This window comes from Macrobrachium nipponense, chromosome 3 (genome assembly GCF_015104395.2).
Source record: "Macrobrachium nipponense isolate FS-2020 chromosome 3, ASM1510439v2, whole genome shotgun sequence".
In the NCBI taxonomy this organism is placed as follows: Eukaryota; Metazoa; Arthropoda; class Malacostraca; order Decapoda; family Palaemonidae; genus Macrobrachium; species Macrobrachium nipponense.
Window position 1 is genome coordinate 79,477,984 of NC_087202.1, and position 18,473 is coordinate 79,496,456.

At 38.0% G+C, this 18,473-nt stretch overlaps 1 protein-coding gene across 14 annotated transcripts in view; it reads left to right on the plus strand.

Moving 5' to 3' along the window:
• LOC135221837 (homeobox protein homothorax-like) overlaps positions 1-18,473 on the plus strand; it is a 652,109-nt gene that overhangs the window by 412,623 nt on the left and 221,013 nt on the right. For 10 of the 14 annotated variants that reach the window (XM_064259739.1, XM_064259738.1, XM_064259741.1 and 7 more), the window contains one exon: positions 2,890-2,940. The exons of the other annotated variants lie outside the window; for them this stretch is intronic. In XM_064259739.1, the coding sequence (XP_064115809.1) occupies positions 2,890-2,940 (51 nt within the window). The remainder of the gene's footprint in view (positions 1-2,889; positions 2,941-18,473) is intronic. 14 annotated transcript variants of the gene reach the window in all.

Genomic DNA, 18,473 nt, shown 5'->3' on the forward strand with positions numbered 1-18,473 from the left:
GTTAGTTTATCGATTTTGATTTAATTTTATTTTTTAGTAAACCCTTAGTAAACTAAGTTTTAGTAAGGTGTCGAGTGAGGAATACCCTATATACAAGCTAATAATGATCGTGCCATACTGAAGCGCCTTCGTTGCAGGAGACTGCATCTAGAGAGGCAGTTTTCAATGCAAATGTGTTATAGTTTTTATTTCTTGTATCTGTCGTGGTCTCCACCAATTTCAACCTTTCTCGTCTTTGGATTTATTTTCCTTTTGGTATCTATTAAGACTTGGAATCCTAAGTCTGCCATCTCACGTTTTCTTGTGGGAATCAAGAATGGTAACGTCATCGGTGATTGGTACCGTTTCTGTCGAATACTCCTTATTCCTGACGGAGGGATGCTTCCTTGGAATCCTTATTTTCCTTCAGATTATTTTTTTAATTATGCCAGTACACTATTTTATATTTATGAAACGTTTAAAAAACGTAGAAGATTACGTTCGTGAAATAGACTAGAACATTAAATCGATTGATTTGATTGCAAAGTCTTCGTAAGATTCTGATGTAGAACGATTCAATGAAACGTAACCATAGCTGTTATTAGCCCATTAGTTTCTAACTTGGAGATATATTTATGATGTTTGTAAAGACTTTAATTGATTTAGAAGGTGATTATGCGTTTGCTACTGAAGATTAAATCATTCAGATGAATATAGTTGAAAGTTAAGATTGTGATTCAAAGATGCAATGCATTACTGCCCTAATACAATTTTCCATGCATTTTAATAATTTAATTTTTTGTCTATCCATTTATTGATTGTTTTTTTTTCTTTTTTTAATAAGTGATTTCTTCTTTCTGTATTTCCCATTACCTTCTGTAACTTCTTCCTAATGAACACCGTATTCTTTGGAAGCTTGAATTTCAAGTCAGTGGCCTCTGTGGTGGGCCTGGCTTGTTCCATATGAATAGGGTTCATCCTCTGAATAATAATAATAATAATAATAATAATAATAATAATAATAATAACAATAATAATGAAAATGAACGTGTTACAATTTTAATATCTTGACGCGAAGCGCGCAGTTTTACGATGCGAGGAGACCAAGTAACGTAGAGTTTTCTCCCCTTTTTCGTAGACAATAATTATGCTTTTTAAACAATAAAAGTTGAGTGATCTCCTCTGTGATTATACTGTTCCTGCAATTACATAATTGCCGATCTTGATTCATCCTCTGCCGTAATGACTCAATTCCTTTCGAGGTGAAGGATGCCACATCCTTCTTTCACTCGTCACTTTTATTTATGTTTTTATTTGAATCTTTTCCTTTTGGGAAATGGAAGGGAATTGCGTGATTTGCTGCGTTATTTCTCAGGAATTTAGTTATTTATTAATTTATTTTAATTGTATGCAGCCATAAGTCCATTTATTGATATTTCGCTGTAGATTTGAAGTTAGTTAAACTGATTTTATTCCAGTGGCTAATTCCGGATAATTTTGTTTACTACGATGTTTGTAATGATTCGACATAAAATAATTATTTGTTTGTTTTTTGCATCCTTTTATATCAAACAGTAACCTATCGATTTCACTCTGACGAAGATATTCACGTTAACTTTAAAAACGGAATTTTCTCACCAAATTGTTAATATTGTTCAGCTATTATTGTTTAATTATTAACTCGCTCGTTTCCAAATGCACAGAGGTGGCCACTGGCAGAGAAAATAAATAAAAAATTTTTTTATAGTGGTTGGGTAAATGCTGAGTAACTGCCAGGTGTTTTATTATTTAATACCTACCATTTAGTGAGGCTTTGGTGATATTTATTTACATGTCGTTTGCTATATGTATGTATATACACACACACTCACACATATATATATATATATATAATATATATATATATACTATATATATATATATACCAAAATACCAAATATATCTATATATATATATATATATATATATATAGATTATATAATATATATATATATATATATTTACATATGTGTGCGTATAAATGCACATACATATATTCATATAAGAGTCTGAATATATGTATATATATATATATATTTATATTTATATATATTATAAGATATATATATAATATTATATCTATTTTAATATTTATATGGTATTGAAAGTGAAACTTAATCCTTTATATTCGTGAAATTAAAAGGTTTAATCAATCATATTTATTGTGATAAGAAAGGTGATGTTATGATTGTGATATTTCTGCAATAATATTTAGTTGATTTTAATTGTTCGTAGGCAAGAAAAATTACACTTGAAATCTATTCCCTTTCTTTATAAGCAGAGGGGTCCTGCTGGTAGTTAAAATTCTCTCCCCCCCCCACCCCAAACCCCTCTCTCTCTCTCTTTTTTCTCCTGATTTTCTGTTTGTTAATGTTTACAGTTACGAAAAATGTATCTGAATCTTTCCGGTTTTTTCTTTCTTTTTAAGTCTTGTTTCTCTGTATGTTAATTTTAACAGTTACGAAGAAAGTATCTGAATCTCCCCCCCTTTTATTTATTTATTTATTTATTGTTTTTAGTTTTGTGTTTCTGTTTGTTAATGTTTACAGTTACGAAGAATGTATCTAAATATTTTTTTTTTCAGTCTTGTTACCCTGTATGTTAATTTTAACAGTTACGAAGGATGTATCTGAATCTCTCCCACCCTTTTTTATTTTTTTTATTTTTTATTTTTTATTTTATTTTATTTATTTTTTGTCTTTGCTGTCTTGTTTCTCTGTATGTTAATCTTTACAGTTACGAAGGATGTACCTAAATCCCCCCCCCCCTCTTTTTTTTTTGCTTTTCAGTCTTGTTTTTCTGTATGTTGATGTTTACATTTAAGAAGCCTAATGTCACTGAATCTTAACATGCCCTTGTTTTTGTTTCCAGGTAAGAAGAGCCCCGCTGGTCTTCATAGCCGACTGTTTCACGAGTTCGAAGGTAGGGTCAACCAATTCCCCTCTTATTATTCTGCCTGCTGTCTCGCGTCACGGTGTTGTTGTGTTGTGATGTTTTTTTTCCCCTTGTGTTGTGGTTGCTGTTGTTTGATTATTATTATTATCATATAACCGTTCCTTTAGTAATCTAGAGTAGGCATATTGGTTAACCCCGCCTGACCTGTCTTGTGTAAACCATGTCGTCTCGGGCTTGAGTTAGTTGAGTTCCTCCTTTCAGTCTCATTATTATTATTATTATTATTATTATTGCTGTTGCTGCTGAAGCTATTATTATTATTAATGTACAAAAAATTACCTGTTATTTTTATTGTTTTTACATTGCTTTCCCTTGATAACAATCATTATTATATTTCAACTGGATGGCCTGTTATGCTTCCTTCTCGAATGTTCAGCTGTAATTAGTTCTGATTGGTAGTTGTGGATAAATATATTATATCATAAATATTTTTGAAGTAGTTGTGATGATTTTTCCCCCTATTTTCCTCTCCGAGTTGTCCCGAAGTTTTCCTATTTTGTAGTTTGAAAATAATGTTTCATTTTCTTAGTGAAATAATCTATTATTTTTATTATTATTATTATGGTAGCTCCTGGTATATTGAGCCTTGATGCGTTTTTATAACGAGAATGGTTTGTGGTTGTAATTGTGAAATGTATAATGCAAGAGTTCTAGGTCTATAAATTAGTGTTATGCCTGAAGTCTTATGTAGGTGTGCGTAGTACTATTAGTTGCATTTGGTTTGCCTAGTGAAATAGTAAGTAGATAGTGTTCTAAATAACCTATTAACTGTCTCGATATGCTTTTCTCAGCATTTTCATAGCATTTAATGTGGGGAGATTGACATTTTCAGATTTTTTTTAAGCTGGAAAATGTTTTATCCAGCTTTTTGGGGAAAGAAAAATAAAAAGATTGATTTTCAACCTTGGTTGATGTGGTTTCTCCTGGAATGTCATCAGTGGGTTTGCTTCCTGGAAAATTTATTGCGTGCGCCATTTGACCTGAGCAGTGAGTGATTCAGGTACTTGGTAGCTAGTTGACTGGTAGATTACAGTCCGGCCAGAGGGGTGTAAGACAGAACACTTTGTTCAACTTTTTCTTAAAGGACTTAATGAGAACCAGCTTTACGCTTTCTGGAGCCAACCTCTATAACAAGGAAAGTTATATATATATATATATATATATATATATATATATATATATATATATATATATATATATATATACACACACACATATACATACATACATACATACATACATACACACACACACTTTCTTCCTATACAAACAAGAATATGAACTGTAGGGCAAGGGTAATTTCACCAAAGTATACGGTTAGAGTATCATTTCCGGTGACTGTAATTAAAAGACGTTTAGGTAAGATTGAAGATGACCTCATATCAGAGTTCACAACACACACACACATCGCCAGTAACATCGCCGGTAACTTTGGACCAGGATTTAATGGGCCGAGATCGAGTTTGACTCACATCCTTTGGAAAGATTGAAGAACTCGTTTGATTTTTTTGTTTTAATTGTGCACTTGTCATGGGGGGCGGGGGGCGGGCGCAGTTAGGGGCCTGTTTCCCAGATTAAGGGCTATAAATAACGAAGCTCGAGAAATCATTTATAGCGATATACACTGTTTCTATTCATAGCTCTTTAAGGATACAGGTTGAACATGTTAGCTTAAATGGGCAGAGATGATCTTGGCCTAGGTGTAAATGATACGGTTGGATTGCAAGGCAGATGTTTTTAAGTGATGGGTTTCGGGACGAATTAAGAAAACAGTATTATAAAAAATGTATACAATTATGTATTACATTTTATGAGATACAGCACTTCATTCTTCTCTCTGCAAATCTGTCATCTCCAGCCTTCAAGTTTGGCGATACTCTGGTGACGGTCGATGAGATGTTAGATATTACTATTCACGTCGTTTTGTGTTTGTTCAGATTTTAAATACTAATAGAAATATAAAAAATGCATTCAAGGTAATCATCGCTTAGCGGAATCAGCAGATAGGCGTCCGTAGAGTTTTGTAAACGCTTTGTAACTAGCTTTATATACTTTTTTTGTAAGTGGCATGTCACAATATTTGTCTCTCGTGTTACTTTTTACCGTTTTCTTCATGCCACGTACTAGACTCACTAGAGCGATTCAGAATTCATTAACCAATAATTACCTTTGCTTACATTGACCCTTTCATACACGCTTTATCGTCGTGTCTAGTTGCATCAAATGGCGTCCTTGATTCATGTAAATATCGACCAATAAAAAAAAAACGGACAAAATAGAACAACCACCTTTTGATTTTACTGAGGTAAGCCAGGCTGATGGGACGGTCATATAGTAACTCTGGGCATTGAGGGAGGAGATGCCCTCATGAACATTCCTGCACGGCCCACTGTAAGCAACCTTACCATTGTTTTGTAATTGGTATATCCACAGGTATACTCCATCAGCTCATCAACATAGTTGGCATTCGTTTGCCATTTACGTGCGCGCGCACTCACGCAGTCTAGCGGCTCCTTAGAAGAGAAAATGAGATAGAAGCTGAGAGAGGCTTTTTTCATATATCTGATAGTGGCTTTTTTTTAAATTTATTTATTCTTTCATTGCTTCCTATTTTCCTCCTTATTTCGTACCTCCGTTGGAGCTCCTGTCTTCCTCCTCCAACTTCGCTTTACGTCATTGCCTGAGATGGAGCCCTATCTTCCTTCTCGACATTTTTCCCTTCCATATTTCCTCCTCCTCCTGATTCAGTATTTCGGATCGAGCTCCATATACCTTGTCCTCGGCCATCTATCTCCTCCTCCTCTCCAGACTATACGTATCTAGGATGGAACTTATTCCTCCTCCTCCTCCTCCTCCTTTTCCTCCCGGTCTGCGTGGCAGTGTCTTTTCTTCGTGTTATGCAAATCATAAGGTGATTATGCAGATAACATTGGAGGGACCGCGAGGAAGAATCTCTCCTTTATCTGTAAATTATTAGTCAGCGCCGTCCACGGCGATTAGATTGATAGTTTCGGTTGGTAATAATGGCTTGATTATCCCGTGGCGTGTTTCTTGCGGTGATCTCGTAATTAAAAACCTTACAAATTAAGAGTATGAGATCATTGGAGGGGGTTTTTGGTGGGGGCTGAGAGAGAGAGAGAGAGAAAGAGAAAGAGAGAGAGAGAGAGAGAGAGACGATGGGGCGAAAGCATAGGGGGAGGGAAGGGGGCCCTGGGAATCTGGTTGCATAGGAGAGAGAGAGAGAGAGAGAGAGAGAGAGAGAGAGAGAAAATTTACAAATTAAGATTAGGTTTGAAAATGTTATTTTTTTGGGGGGAGGTTTGGAAGTCTTGAAAGACTGAAGAAAGAGAGAAAGAAGAAAAGAAAACTGGTTGCACGAGAGAGAGAGAGAGAGAGAGAGAGAGAGAGAGAGAGAGAGAGAGAGACGGGGGCCTGTCTTCTTTTGTCTCGCCAAACAAAAACAGATATTTTTCCTGTGGCTTGAGCGCTCCATTTAATGAATCTAAAAGGGGTTGTTGAACAACCCGTGGGCCCTGGGTTATGACTTGTCCGCCTCGCAAAGAATTCATATTTTTATCCCCGTGAACCAGTTTTTGGGCATGTTTACGAGCCCCTTTGGTGCCGCTTTGAGCGTTCTCGCGCACTTCTAGGGGGGGGCTGGGGGGGCGGGGGTGGTTGCGGCGGAGGGGAGGGTGTGCCTTCCTGTCCCCGTCCCCCTCCCACCCCGTCCCCATCCCAGTCTCCCATCCAGAATAACCACCCTTCGACTGTGTTCACTCTACCGTTTCGGTCTTAAGAGTCCCTCGCAAGCAATTAAATCTACCGAGAGAGAGAGGAGAGGAGAGAGAAGAGAGAGAGAGATAATAACGTGCACCGATGCTTGATTAAGTATACCTCTAAAATTATTTTCCTTGTGTATTGTTGACAAAAATTTATTCCTGTCACAATTTAACATCAAACAGGACATCAAATTTAGCCGTAGCAGTTTCTTCCTCCATTTACGCCCAGTACGCTGCACCTGTCCAATTTCCCAATTCACCAATTACCCCCAACCCGCCCCCACCCCTCCCCCCATCCCGTCGGTTTGTAGTCCCTCTCCCTCCTCCCTCCCCCCTTCCCAAACCCATATCGTCTCGTCACCTTGCTAGTCGATGAAGTAACATTCTTCGCTCGTCTACATCTTCGAGGAATGTGAAATTCACATTCACTAACTACCGACTCTTCCCCCCTCCCCCCTCCCCCCTTCGCGTACCCTTCAATAACCTCAGCCCACCCTCCCCCCCCTCCCCCCCCCAGCAGCCCATAGGAGTCTTCTCGGGACTCTGTGGGATTCAGTTTATCCTGCTGACCGCCCCGCCGCCACTCCCACAGCAGCGGGAGCAGCGGCTTTCCTGCTCATCTGAGGCTGCGGCCGACACATACCTTCTCTCTCTCTCTCTCTCTCTCCCCTTCTCTCCTCCTCTCTCTCTCTCTCTCTCTCTCTCTCCACCCTTATCTGTTAATGAGCACGGGCTTAATTTTTCTCTTGCTCGTCTATCATTATTCTTTAATTTTATGCCCCGACTTCGTAATAAATTATTTTGTGGATTTACATGGGTCTCGTTGCCGCTCGTACCCGGACCTCCAAGGTCTGTTTTCATTTTTTTTTCAATAAATGCGAGTCATATCACCAAAAACAGGAGCTTTAACTCTGAACTCAAGCCTTTATACCCATTTAATGGGGACCCCCTTCTTAGTCCGGGCTTGGGACCGGCGGCATATGCGTTTGAATTCTATTATATGGGTTCTTCATGTTATATGTATGATGGAGCTTTAACTCTAAGCTCAAGCTTTAATACCCTTTTTCGTCCGGGCTTGGGACCGGCGGCATAAGCGTTTAAATTCTGTTATATGGCTTCTTAATGTTACTTATGATATAACAAGACTCAGTAACGGAATGCGAGCACGAATGATTCTATCTTATGAAGATCGACTGATCGAAACGCTGATCTATTCATCAGATGTCCACTATAAGGTGATCTCTCATGTATCTCTGTCTCTGCACCACAAGTGACAACTGAGTCAGTTCATGGAAAACTCGGCCATTTCTCGAAAAAGCAACTTCCATTATATGTATTTTTTTCATTTGTTTAAAATTCATTATTCTTTTATTTCGCGCAAACAAGTGAAAGAGTTAGTTGATAGCTCTCGTGGAGAACCTTCATGTCCATGTATATATATATATATATATATATATATATATATATATATATATATATATATATATATATATATATATATATATACATATATATATATATATATATATATATTATTACGTTATTTGTTTATATTGTTATTAAGGGAGATAGGACCAAGGGGACTGTGATCCATCGCTTGTTTGAGGTAAAAGGAGTTCGTTAACTCACAGTCGATGCACCCGAAGGAGGTGTACGTAAGGGTGTTTCGACGCCTGGCTGATAACGAGCCGTTTGTTTTAGCGTGTCAATGACTAATATTTCTGTGGAAATGTTTTGCACAAGGTGTCATCCTTGATGTGTGTGTGTATATATATATCTATATATATATATATATATCATAAAAAAAATATATATATATTATATATATATACACACACGCTCACACGTCACAAATACAAACACACACGTAGCCTCGTTCTGATAGTCTAGACGCTTGGCTGGAATAATATAACGATAATGACTTCGTATTCTTGAATATGGATCTAAGGCAGCTTTGTAGTGAAAAGGTTATCCATAAGGCGTGAAGAATTCGATAAGCTAAGAGTGCTTGTGGTTATTACAATCACAAATACATGCGTAATGTGATAAAAAGTGACCTAGTAGATTCTATATATATAGATATATATATATATATATATATATATATATATATATGTATGTATGTATGTTATGTCTTATATATATAATATATATGATATTATATAGGATTGATAGATAGGTAGTCTCCATAAGTGAAGGAGAGAGAAAAAGAGAGAGAGAAATAGAACGAACTGACGTATAGGGTGTGGATAGTTGGGGGCATAACGTACTAACGTAACGCCTGGCATCGGTGGCATTCCTAGGTCACATCCACACACCGCTAACTATCCCCAAGACATCTCGAAGTATGCCCAAGACATCTTCCCTCCTTCCCCCTCCCCCCCCCAAAAAAAAATACTTGTGGGTAGTCTTGGGTAGTTTCTGTTTAGGCCGACGTCCACTTCAAGTTTCCTTTCGTTTAGTGAAGTGAAGTCGAAATTATGCCCAAGAATTTCCATAAACATGAAAAAGAGTAGGTCTAAAAATGTGAGAATTGGAGTTAGTTCTCTTATCAAAATCTTAGCGTTGAAGTAGACGTTTATTTTGTTAGTACACTCCTCAATTGAAAACAGTGTATGCCTCGATACATTCAGTTTGTTTTATCTTATCAATTTATATATAGATAAATATATATTATATATATAATATATTATAATATAATAATTATATATATATATATATTATTGGTATGTGTATAATATTATATTATATAGTATATATATATATCTATGTTATATAATATATAATTATTAATGTTAAATCTATTATATATATATATATATAATATATATAATATATATATTATATATATAAGATTATTAATACTGAGAAGATTCGCTAATATAATAAAATTATGTGCAGCTGTTTCTTATTTATGAACGTAGGTACATAGTATATTAACCAAATTTGATATTTCCAAATACACAGAAACGTATCTACCGCCATTACTGTAAGATCTTTCAGAGCTCCATTATAAGATCTTAGAGACCTTCGTTATTACATGCTGTATAGATTTCGCTGGCGTTAGGCTTAGTTGGAAAATACCAGTGGTTAGACGAAGTAAGAAGAGAGAGAGAGAGAGAGAGAGAGAGAGAGGAGAAGAGAGCTCACAGTGGTAAAAAGGGTTCAGCAGCATTGCTACGGCGAAAAAGGAGCTCATAGGCCTAGGGAATGTTTTTTTATTTTTTTTATTGTATGCCGGGAAGGCCATGTGCGTCATTTTTTTCGCTCTCTCTCTCCTAGTTTTTTTTTTCATATTTCTATGAAGATATAGTTTTATTCTATAGCTTAAGGATGAAGGATGTGTTTTTGAGAGCATCGGGGGCGTTTCGTGGTCGGGGTTAGGCAGTTGTTTTTTTTTTTTTTTTTTTTTTAAGATAATTTTTTTTTTTTTTTTTTTTTTAACATTAAGGGAGAAGTTTGGGATGGAGAATCAGGGATGTTTCCTTGAAGGGAAGATTGTGGTCGTAAAGAAATTTTTTTCTTTTTGTGTGGGGGGTGGGGGGGGGGAGGATTGGGCGGGGGCGGGAGTGGGTGAGGTGGGAGGTTTAAGAGGACCATGAAAAGAAATAAGGACAGATTTTCTTAGGAAGATGATCAGGATATGTGTGGGGGGAGGAGATCTGAGTTTTTTTTTTTTTTTTTTTTTTTTTTTTTTTTTTAAGGCTTTCCAGGAGTGTTCTTGTGGGAAGAAGGGGCCAGACGTGATTGTGTGTGGGAGGAAATCGTGGGCGTTTTGTCGAGTATCAGGAGAGTTTTTTTGTTTTTTTTTTTGTTTTTTCCGTGTGTATACAGGAGGAAGATCAGGGTTCTTTTGTGAGAACTAAAATCAAAGTATTTTTTTCTGAGGGGAAGGAAGACGATGGTGGGTGTTTGAGTCAAGAAGAAAACAAGAGGCGTTTTTATTTGGGAAGACGATCTATAGGGTTTTTTTCGTGGCTAAGAAGGTTGTAGGCGTTTTTGAAGACGGAGAAAATCAGTGCTTTTTGGGGGGAGGGGGGCGGAGGTGGAAGATTAGGGTTGTTTTCCCAGAGGGAAGAAGACTAAGGATGTTTTTTTTTGTGGAAGGCGATTATTTTTATTTGTATTTTGGTTTTTTCCTGTTCTATTTTTGGTTGGCGGAGCAGAGGTACTTTTGTGTGGGGGAAATAAAGCTGAGATGTTTTCTTGGGGGGGGGGGGGGGGGCGGTGTTGCAGTTTTCTTCTGGGGGGAGGTTTTTTTGAGTGAGGAGATTATTGGTATTTGCGTTTTTTTTTTCTTATATTTGGGGTGACGGAGTAAAGGTACTTTTTGGGGGGAAGGAGAGCTGGGATGTTTTCGTGGGTGGGGTGGTTTGGAAAAGGAGTTAGGGGGGGTGGTCGTCGTCGGGGGAGGGGCGTCTGTAAGAAGAGAGATAGAGTTTTTTTTTTTTTTTTCGTTTTTTCATCCTTGAGAGCTTCGATCGAAGGTTGTTATCTTACCCCCGACTCCTTTGTAGCGAAAAGGAAATGGCTGTCAAATGTGACATTATTGGAAATTTCCGAGAATTTACTAAGCCTTTTTGAGGGGGGGGAGGGGGGGAGGTGTTGGTGTTTCTATTTCTTGTCGCAACACCCCATCCCCCCATTTCTTCTTCCTATCGCGCCTCCTTTTGTACGATTTTCGATACTATAATTTTTCCTTTTTTCTCTCACTCTCTCTCCCCTTTTGTGTTTTAGTAGCGATACGATAATTTTCCCTCTCTCTCTCTCTCCTTTTGTGTTTTAGCGAAGGATTGTTGCGCAACAATTCAGTGATCAGAGTGACGCTATAATATTTCCTTCGTCTTTCGGGTTCTGACAGAAAATGGTTTTTCTCCGATATGTAATTTCTTGTTATTAAACCAACTGATTCAGGTGAGTCAATACAAGGCCGTTTTTATGTCCTCGCCTTGAAATATACGCTGAAGTGTTTATTTTTTACATTGTAGTCTTGGTGGGATGTATGTTTTGAAATCTAGTCATGAAATGTGCGGCAGTGTTTTTGCTTTGAAATATACTGGTCTCTTATTTGTTCTTGAAGCGTCCGTCAGTTTTTTTTTATTATAGGAATATAGGATTTAAAATTGTCTTGACACTATCTTAAAATGTGCTTTCACGAATATATACTTATATTTTTAAACGTCCGTTGAAGCCTGTATCTTAAAAATATACATTTGTTTTTTCAAGTCTAGATAATTGTGTGTTTAAATGCTGCAATGTCAAAGTATTTAAGTATGGGAATATACGTATACCCGTAATGGAATACTCTGGGGTCGACTCAGTGATATTAAAACAATTGTATATAATTCGATATACACCTTCACATCACCTCTCTCTCTCTCTCTCTCTCTCTCTTCTCTCTCTCTCTCTCTCTCTCTCTCTCTCGAAATATTTAGAAATGAATGGGGCGATGTTTACAGTTGTTGTTAAATGTTTAGTTTTAGGCGTGAATGTGTGATGGTGGGTGGCATATGCGCAAGTTGGCGGTGAGAGAGAGAGAGAGAGAGAGAGAGAGAGAGAGAGAGAGAGACTCTCCAGATATTTATGTCTTTGCTCCGAGTGACATTAATGGAAACTTTAACTCGTATTTCACGCCCGACGCCCGTGAGCTCCCGGGAGGGCGGTAATTGGGAACTCGACATGGTAGGTGTGGGATCGCCGTTGTTTTGGGGGTCCGGCATATACGTGTTTAGAAGGACAAACCCCCCCTCCCCCTCCCATCCTCTAGCAACCCCCCCCTCTCTCTCTCTCTCTCCTCTCTCTCTCTTCTCTCTCTCTCTCTCCTCAACCTGTTTTGTATAGTTCTCTCAGAAAACATCTCGACTTTTAATTTTCTATTCGACATGATGAGAGAAAAAAAAAAAGTTTTGTTTGACATCGTGTTTGTAATTGTAGGGAGGAATTTTGAATTTCTCTCTCTCTCTCTCTCTCTCTCTCTCTCTCTCTCTCTCTCTAGTGTGGTAATCTGTCATTTTTTTTAGACTTCGAAATTGATCAAGATCAGCTGAAAATAAAATTCTTAGGAATTTTTCTTTAATTCTCAGTGAGACTTCGTTGTTATAGTTAGGTTTATCTGTATTTACTTTCAAAATTTATATAATTCTCTCTCTCTCTCTCTCTCTCTCTCTCTCTCTCTCTCTCTCTCTCTCTCTCTCTCTCTCACAACCGGTGGATTTATTTAGACTTTTTAAAATTTCAAGATAATCGGAAAAACATCCTCTTTTTATGTCGATTAAAATGTACTCTCGAAATTAATGCAACTCTCTCTCTCTCTCTCTCTCTCTCTCTCCTCTCTCTCTCTCTCTCTCTCCGCCGAACAGATTATGTTTGCGTACCTTCGAAAATGTAGTTATTTTTAGTAGTGCCGTCAGCATACCCCAGGTCTAATCTTTTAACACATCATGCCTGTTAATGAGTCCGTAATGAGTGTGTCTTAGCTTTATCGCCTTGCTTTATCTTGATGATCGAAAGTGTATGTTTTAACCTACGGTTGATTTATTATTATTATTATTATTATTATTATTATTATTATTATTATTATTATTATTATTATTATTATTATTATTATTGATTTTGTCTGTTGGTGTCACTATAACTCATCATTGTTGATATTAATGTAGTATTTTCATCATTTTTATTCAACCATACATTGAATATATATATATATAATATATATATATATATATATATATATATATATATATAATATGATATATATATATATATATATATATATATATATATATCTATATATATATATATATATATATATTTATATATTAACTGTTACTTTCCCGGTCTTTCAGTTATATTCAACAATTTTCAATTGCGTAAACATGACGAAGCTTGATAATACATATACGTAATATGACAAAATGATAATATAAAATATATGACATAAAATGTTAAGGTGTTTCTCAATGTAAATATATCGAATTACATCTCAGCTCTGAAAATAATGGTATAAGAAATAAAAGAGAGAAAGATGCTATTATGTCACAATTATAGCACGATCAAAAGGTAGGTGTATACTGAGAAATGGCGGGAGGCAGGTAAATTTAGAGATGCTCAGTGTCTCTTTGGTATCTATACGTATCTGTATACGTCTGTACGTGCGTATGTACGTGTATTCTTCTTCTTCTTCTTCTTCAACTTTTCTTCTTCTTCCTGTGCCACGTCAAGTCCCCGGTCGGGTTAGCGTTAAAGATGTAGCCGGAGTTGTCGCTACATAAGTCAAGACCTGGGTGTCGCACGCTCTCACACACCGCTAGTTACACCCGGTTAACCGCGAATTATGGAGACCCTCGCTCTTGTGTGCATGAGCGCCTGATGAATTGCCGCTCGCTAGCGAGAGTTTTATCTCTCTCTCTCTCTCTCTCTCTCTCTCTGTGGGTACGCTCTTTTAGGAGACTCGTCGTGCCATTGTTGACCTAGTCTTAGAATGCTGCACTTGGCGGGATGTTGACTGCTGTGGCTCGCTGCCTAGGTGGAGGTATCTCGCAAAAGAGAGAGAGAGAGAGAGAGAGAGAGAGAGAGAGACAGAGACAGAGAGAAATGGTATTTGAGTAAGTATTCCATGATGTTTGTGTTTAATGTTAGGGCTTTTTTTTCGGTGTGTGTGTGTGTGCATTTTCGTACTCGAGAATTATATTAATTTTTCTTACATTAAATATATGCTTTTCTCTCTGTAAGAGAGAGAGAGAGAGAGAGAGAGAGAGAGAGAGAGAGAGAGAGAGAGAGAGAGAGAGAGAGAATTTGAATATGTATTTCATGATGTTTGTGCTTGAAGTTAGGACCCTTTTAGGCCATTTTTTCGGTGTATATATATATATATATATATATATATATATATATATATATATATAAATTTTTTTCTTACATTAAAATGTATGCATTTCTAAATATCTAAACATTTTTATATATTGATCCAGACACAATTCATTGCAGCGTTTTGTAAAGCTATTTTGGAAACAGGCTAATTCCTTATGAAAATCTTTTTCCTTCCTTCCTCCTTCCTTCCGTCCCCTTCGTCATTAGCATAGGCCTCCTCCGTACCTGCAGCGGTGCAGTTGCACAATTCATCACCACTGGAGATATCCCTCGGCGCCCTTTGGAGGTAGTAGTAGGTGCCTCCGCCGCCGCCCGCCGCCCTTAAGTCATCCTCCCGGAGATTAGTCATCACCATACATTTTGCCTTTATTGAAGAGATTGTCACTATATATTCCGCTTGTTCATTGCCCAGGTGTCAGTCGGTACAGCTCCCGAAAATGATGAATTCTAATTGGGTGTCGGTTCCCTTGCCAGAGTCTGAAGGAGGTGATGTTTTACTGGATGGGGGGAAGGGAGGGAGAAAGAGAGGGAGGGGAAGAGGTTGATGAGGGAGAGGGTAAGGAAGTGGGTGAAAGTATGGGCAGAGGGGTGTTTGGTATAGGGGAGGGGAAGCAGACTCAGGAGGGATCATGGAAGGTTTTCTTCTGAATTGGGATGGCCCCACGGTTGTTAGTTACGGAAATTTCGGTCAAAGTTCTCAGGTGAAATGGCAGACTTGGAAGAGGTTACGGGTTGGAATGGGAATAGAAAATTGTATTTTTTTTTGTGTGTGTGTGGTGGGAGAGGAATGTGGAATAATTCCATGGGAATCATTCTGGAACTTTACTGGGATCAGGATCCTGACTGGGATATGCGGTGGGATCCCTGTAATGATTGGCCTTATTAGATTTTTTCTTGGTGAACTTGATTTTTCTATATATATATATATATATATATATATATATATATATATATATATATATATATATATATATAAATATATAATATATACTATATACAAGGGTGTCCATAAATACCCAGTACCATTACAAGTATTTATTTATGGTAATGGTACTGGGACTTTATGGACACCTTGTATATATAATGTATTTGAGTGTTTTGAATAATGCACAGTTTACAATATTATGAAATAACAAGGCACCCCATATACAAGAAGCAACAGAAACTAAAGAAAACCAAGGCTTCGTATATTTAGATACATCTTGCGAGAGCACGTAGAACCGAACCCGTGATCACTTTGTTCGTCACAAGGCTGGTGGGTGTTTGTCGCTAGGCTTATAAAGAGACATCAACATACCATCGGTGTACTTCCTCGGTACCTTTTGTGAAATCTCCTTACCCGTGGGAGAGAAATGGCTGTGTGGAGAACACCAAGTTAAAGAGATATGGGGGTCGGTTCGTGGAGGCTTGTGCTGTAGGTGTAGGTTGGTGGAGGAGGAGCAGGAGGAGAGGGGAAAGGGGTTGGAGGTGGAGGTGGTAGTGTGCTGGGGAGGGGGGGGGGGGGTTGCTTTTGTATAAAATGAAAGAATGAAAGGCACTTGAAGTATATTCTTCGTGAAGTCAGCAGCGTTGAGAATCGTGGTAGCATCACTAACACGGTCTTGGGTTTAATCCTCAGTTAAGTTTTCTCTCTATTGAAGCACTTGGAGGGGGGAGGGGGGGAGAGAGTCTTTGGATGAATGAAGGTGTATTGGGTGGAATCCATTTATTAGGCTACAGTCGATCTCTTTCTCAGGTGTCGCCCTCGCATTCATATTATCCTTCCTTCGTTTTCTTAGGTCCTGTCTGACTTGGGACTTCTGGAGGTCTCAGGTTGGGCTTGGACGAACTCCAGGAGACCAAGAGGTGGTTCTTATTTAGAAATGTTCGCTTGATACCTTTAATTTAAAAAAATTGATATTTCAGTGCTTTGTCATCCGCCACATTATACATTTTGACTTCGAGCCTTTAGTTCTGGTGTTATCATGAACCCATCTTGCTATATTGTTAAGCAATTGTATCAGTTTATCACCCGCATCATTTTCCAAGATACTTAACTACATTATTTATTATCCGAGAGAGAGAGAGAGAGAGAGAGAGAGAGAGAGAGAGATAGTAGGCATTCCATACTTCAGTTAGAATTAACCCGGAATGAAATATGATTTCAGATAGACGTGCATCGCTGCTTATGAATAATCCAGAAGTAATGGCACCCCAGAGCCACAAGCGAAATCCTTTGCCGGCAGTGTTTCGGGGAAGAGAAAATGGATAGGTTCGTAACGACCGTGGAGTAACCCTTAATAACAATCAATTTCGGAGTGACAAACCTGTTGTAAATGATTCATAGACCTGCAGAGGTATACATTGAAATCTCCTCGAATTACAGATGAAGTCTAGCTGAAGTATGAACAGCCCCAGTCTCTCCTCTCTCTCTCTCTCTCTCTCTCTCTCTCTCTCTCTCTCTCTCACACACACACACACGCACACACACACACACACACACACCTGGCAATAGTTGAATGCAGTAGGTGCAGAAATTTGGAGGAAAGGTGCTTAATTATTGTGTACCTGTAAACATTTTCGACGCCAGATGAAAGTCAATTTCAAACGGAATATGAGAGATATTTTAAGTAGCTAACCGGCTAGAGACAGTACTACACTTAAGTCGATTCGAATCACGAATAAAAGAACGGCTAATGCCCTAAGCTTGAAAATGACCAAACATTTCTGAACCCTTACATCAAACCTTATCAGTTTGGAGCAAGCGGCAGCGGATCACAAAGCGTTGATGACAGATAAATTGGTTGTGAGAGTAATACATGTTTAGGTAGTATTGGTCGTCTATGATGATAGGTTGCTGTGTAAAAGTCCATTTGCATATATTTTGGTAAAAATATTTTTTCCAGTCCATTTGTGGTAATTCGCTTCTTGACTTTTGATTTCAAAAATTGTGCAATATAACGAAAGCGTGGACACCACTAAGATAAACAGCGCACAGTAACTCAGGGAAGTGCTTCCGTAATTTTTTAATACAAAACGACCAACGAAGAGTGAAAAATGATGAGGCGAATAATACGTTTTTTGACGCGTCTATAGTAAAAAGAGAAGACAGACCCCCAGGCTTCTTACGCACAAAGAATATCTACTCTTCCTCGCCAGGTTTCCGTGGCCGTGCATATTGTCAAGCTGACTCGAGAAGAAAAATTTCGCAGTGGAATATGGTAAGCTTTGCTGAGGAGCGAGCCACCTCCCGAGGACTTATACAGCTCGAAGCCTTTGTTGTCCATCATCGTTCGCAGCGTACTCAAATTGATGGAGGACCAACGATATATTAGCATCGATCGCCGGCTGCTGTGTATTTGCCCGGATACAGTCCGAGACATTGACTTAATCAGAAGGATTTGAGCAGCATTACTCCCATCAGGGCATTGATCCTATAGTTTTAAGGGTGCCTCGTTTTGGCGGAGCGGTCCGCTCTGCCCTCTCCTAGATATGCCCGTCCTTGTCTCTACTATCATTTATCGTTCGTTCTGATTCATTTCCTCCTCCTCTTCCTCTTCTTTATATACAAGATAAGTGTTACGTGGAATAAACCGCCACCAGTAGTTGTAAACAGCAACAACAGTGTGGAAGACTTTAAAAGAAAGCTAGACAAAATCATTACGAGGACACTGTGAATGAACAGTAAAACCTGCCCCCAGAGATAAGTGAGCGCACGATGTCTCCTCTTTTAGGATGGACTAACAAGTCTTTGAAACATCCTAATCCTTGTAACTCTTCATCCCGGATTACAGACACCTGGAAGAGTGATCGATAACTTTTATGTTACAAATTGGCGTTACAGTTCTATGGTCGTCGACTGCGAGAATACAT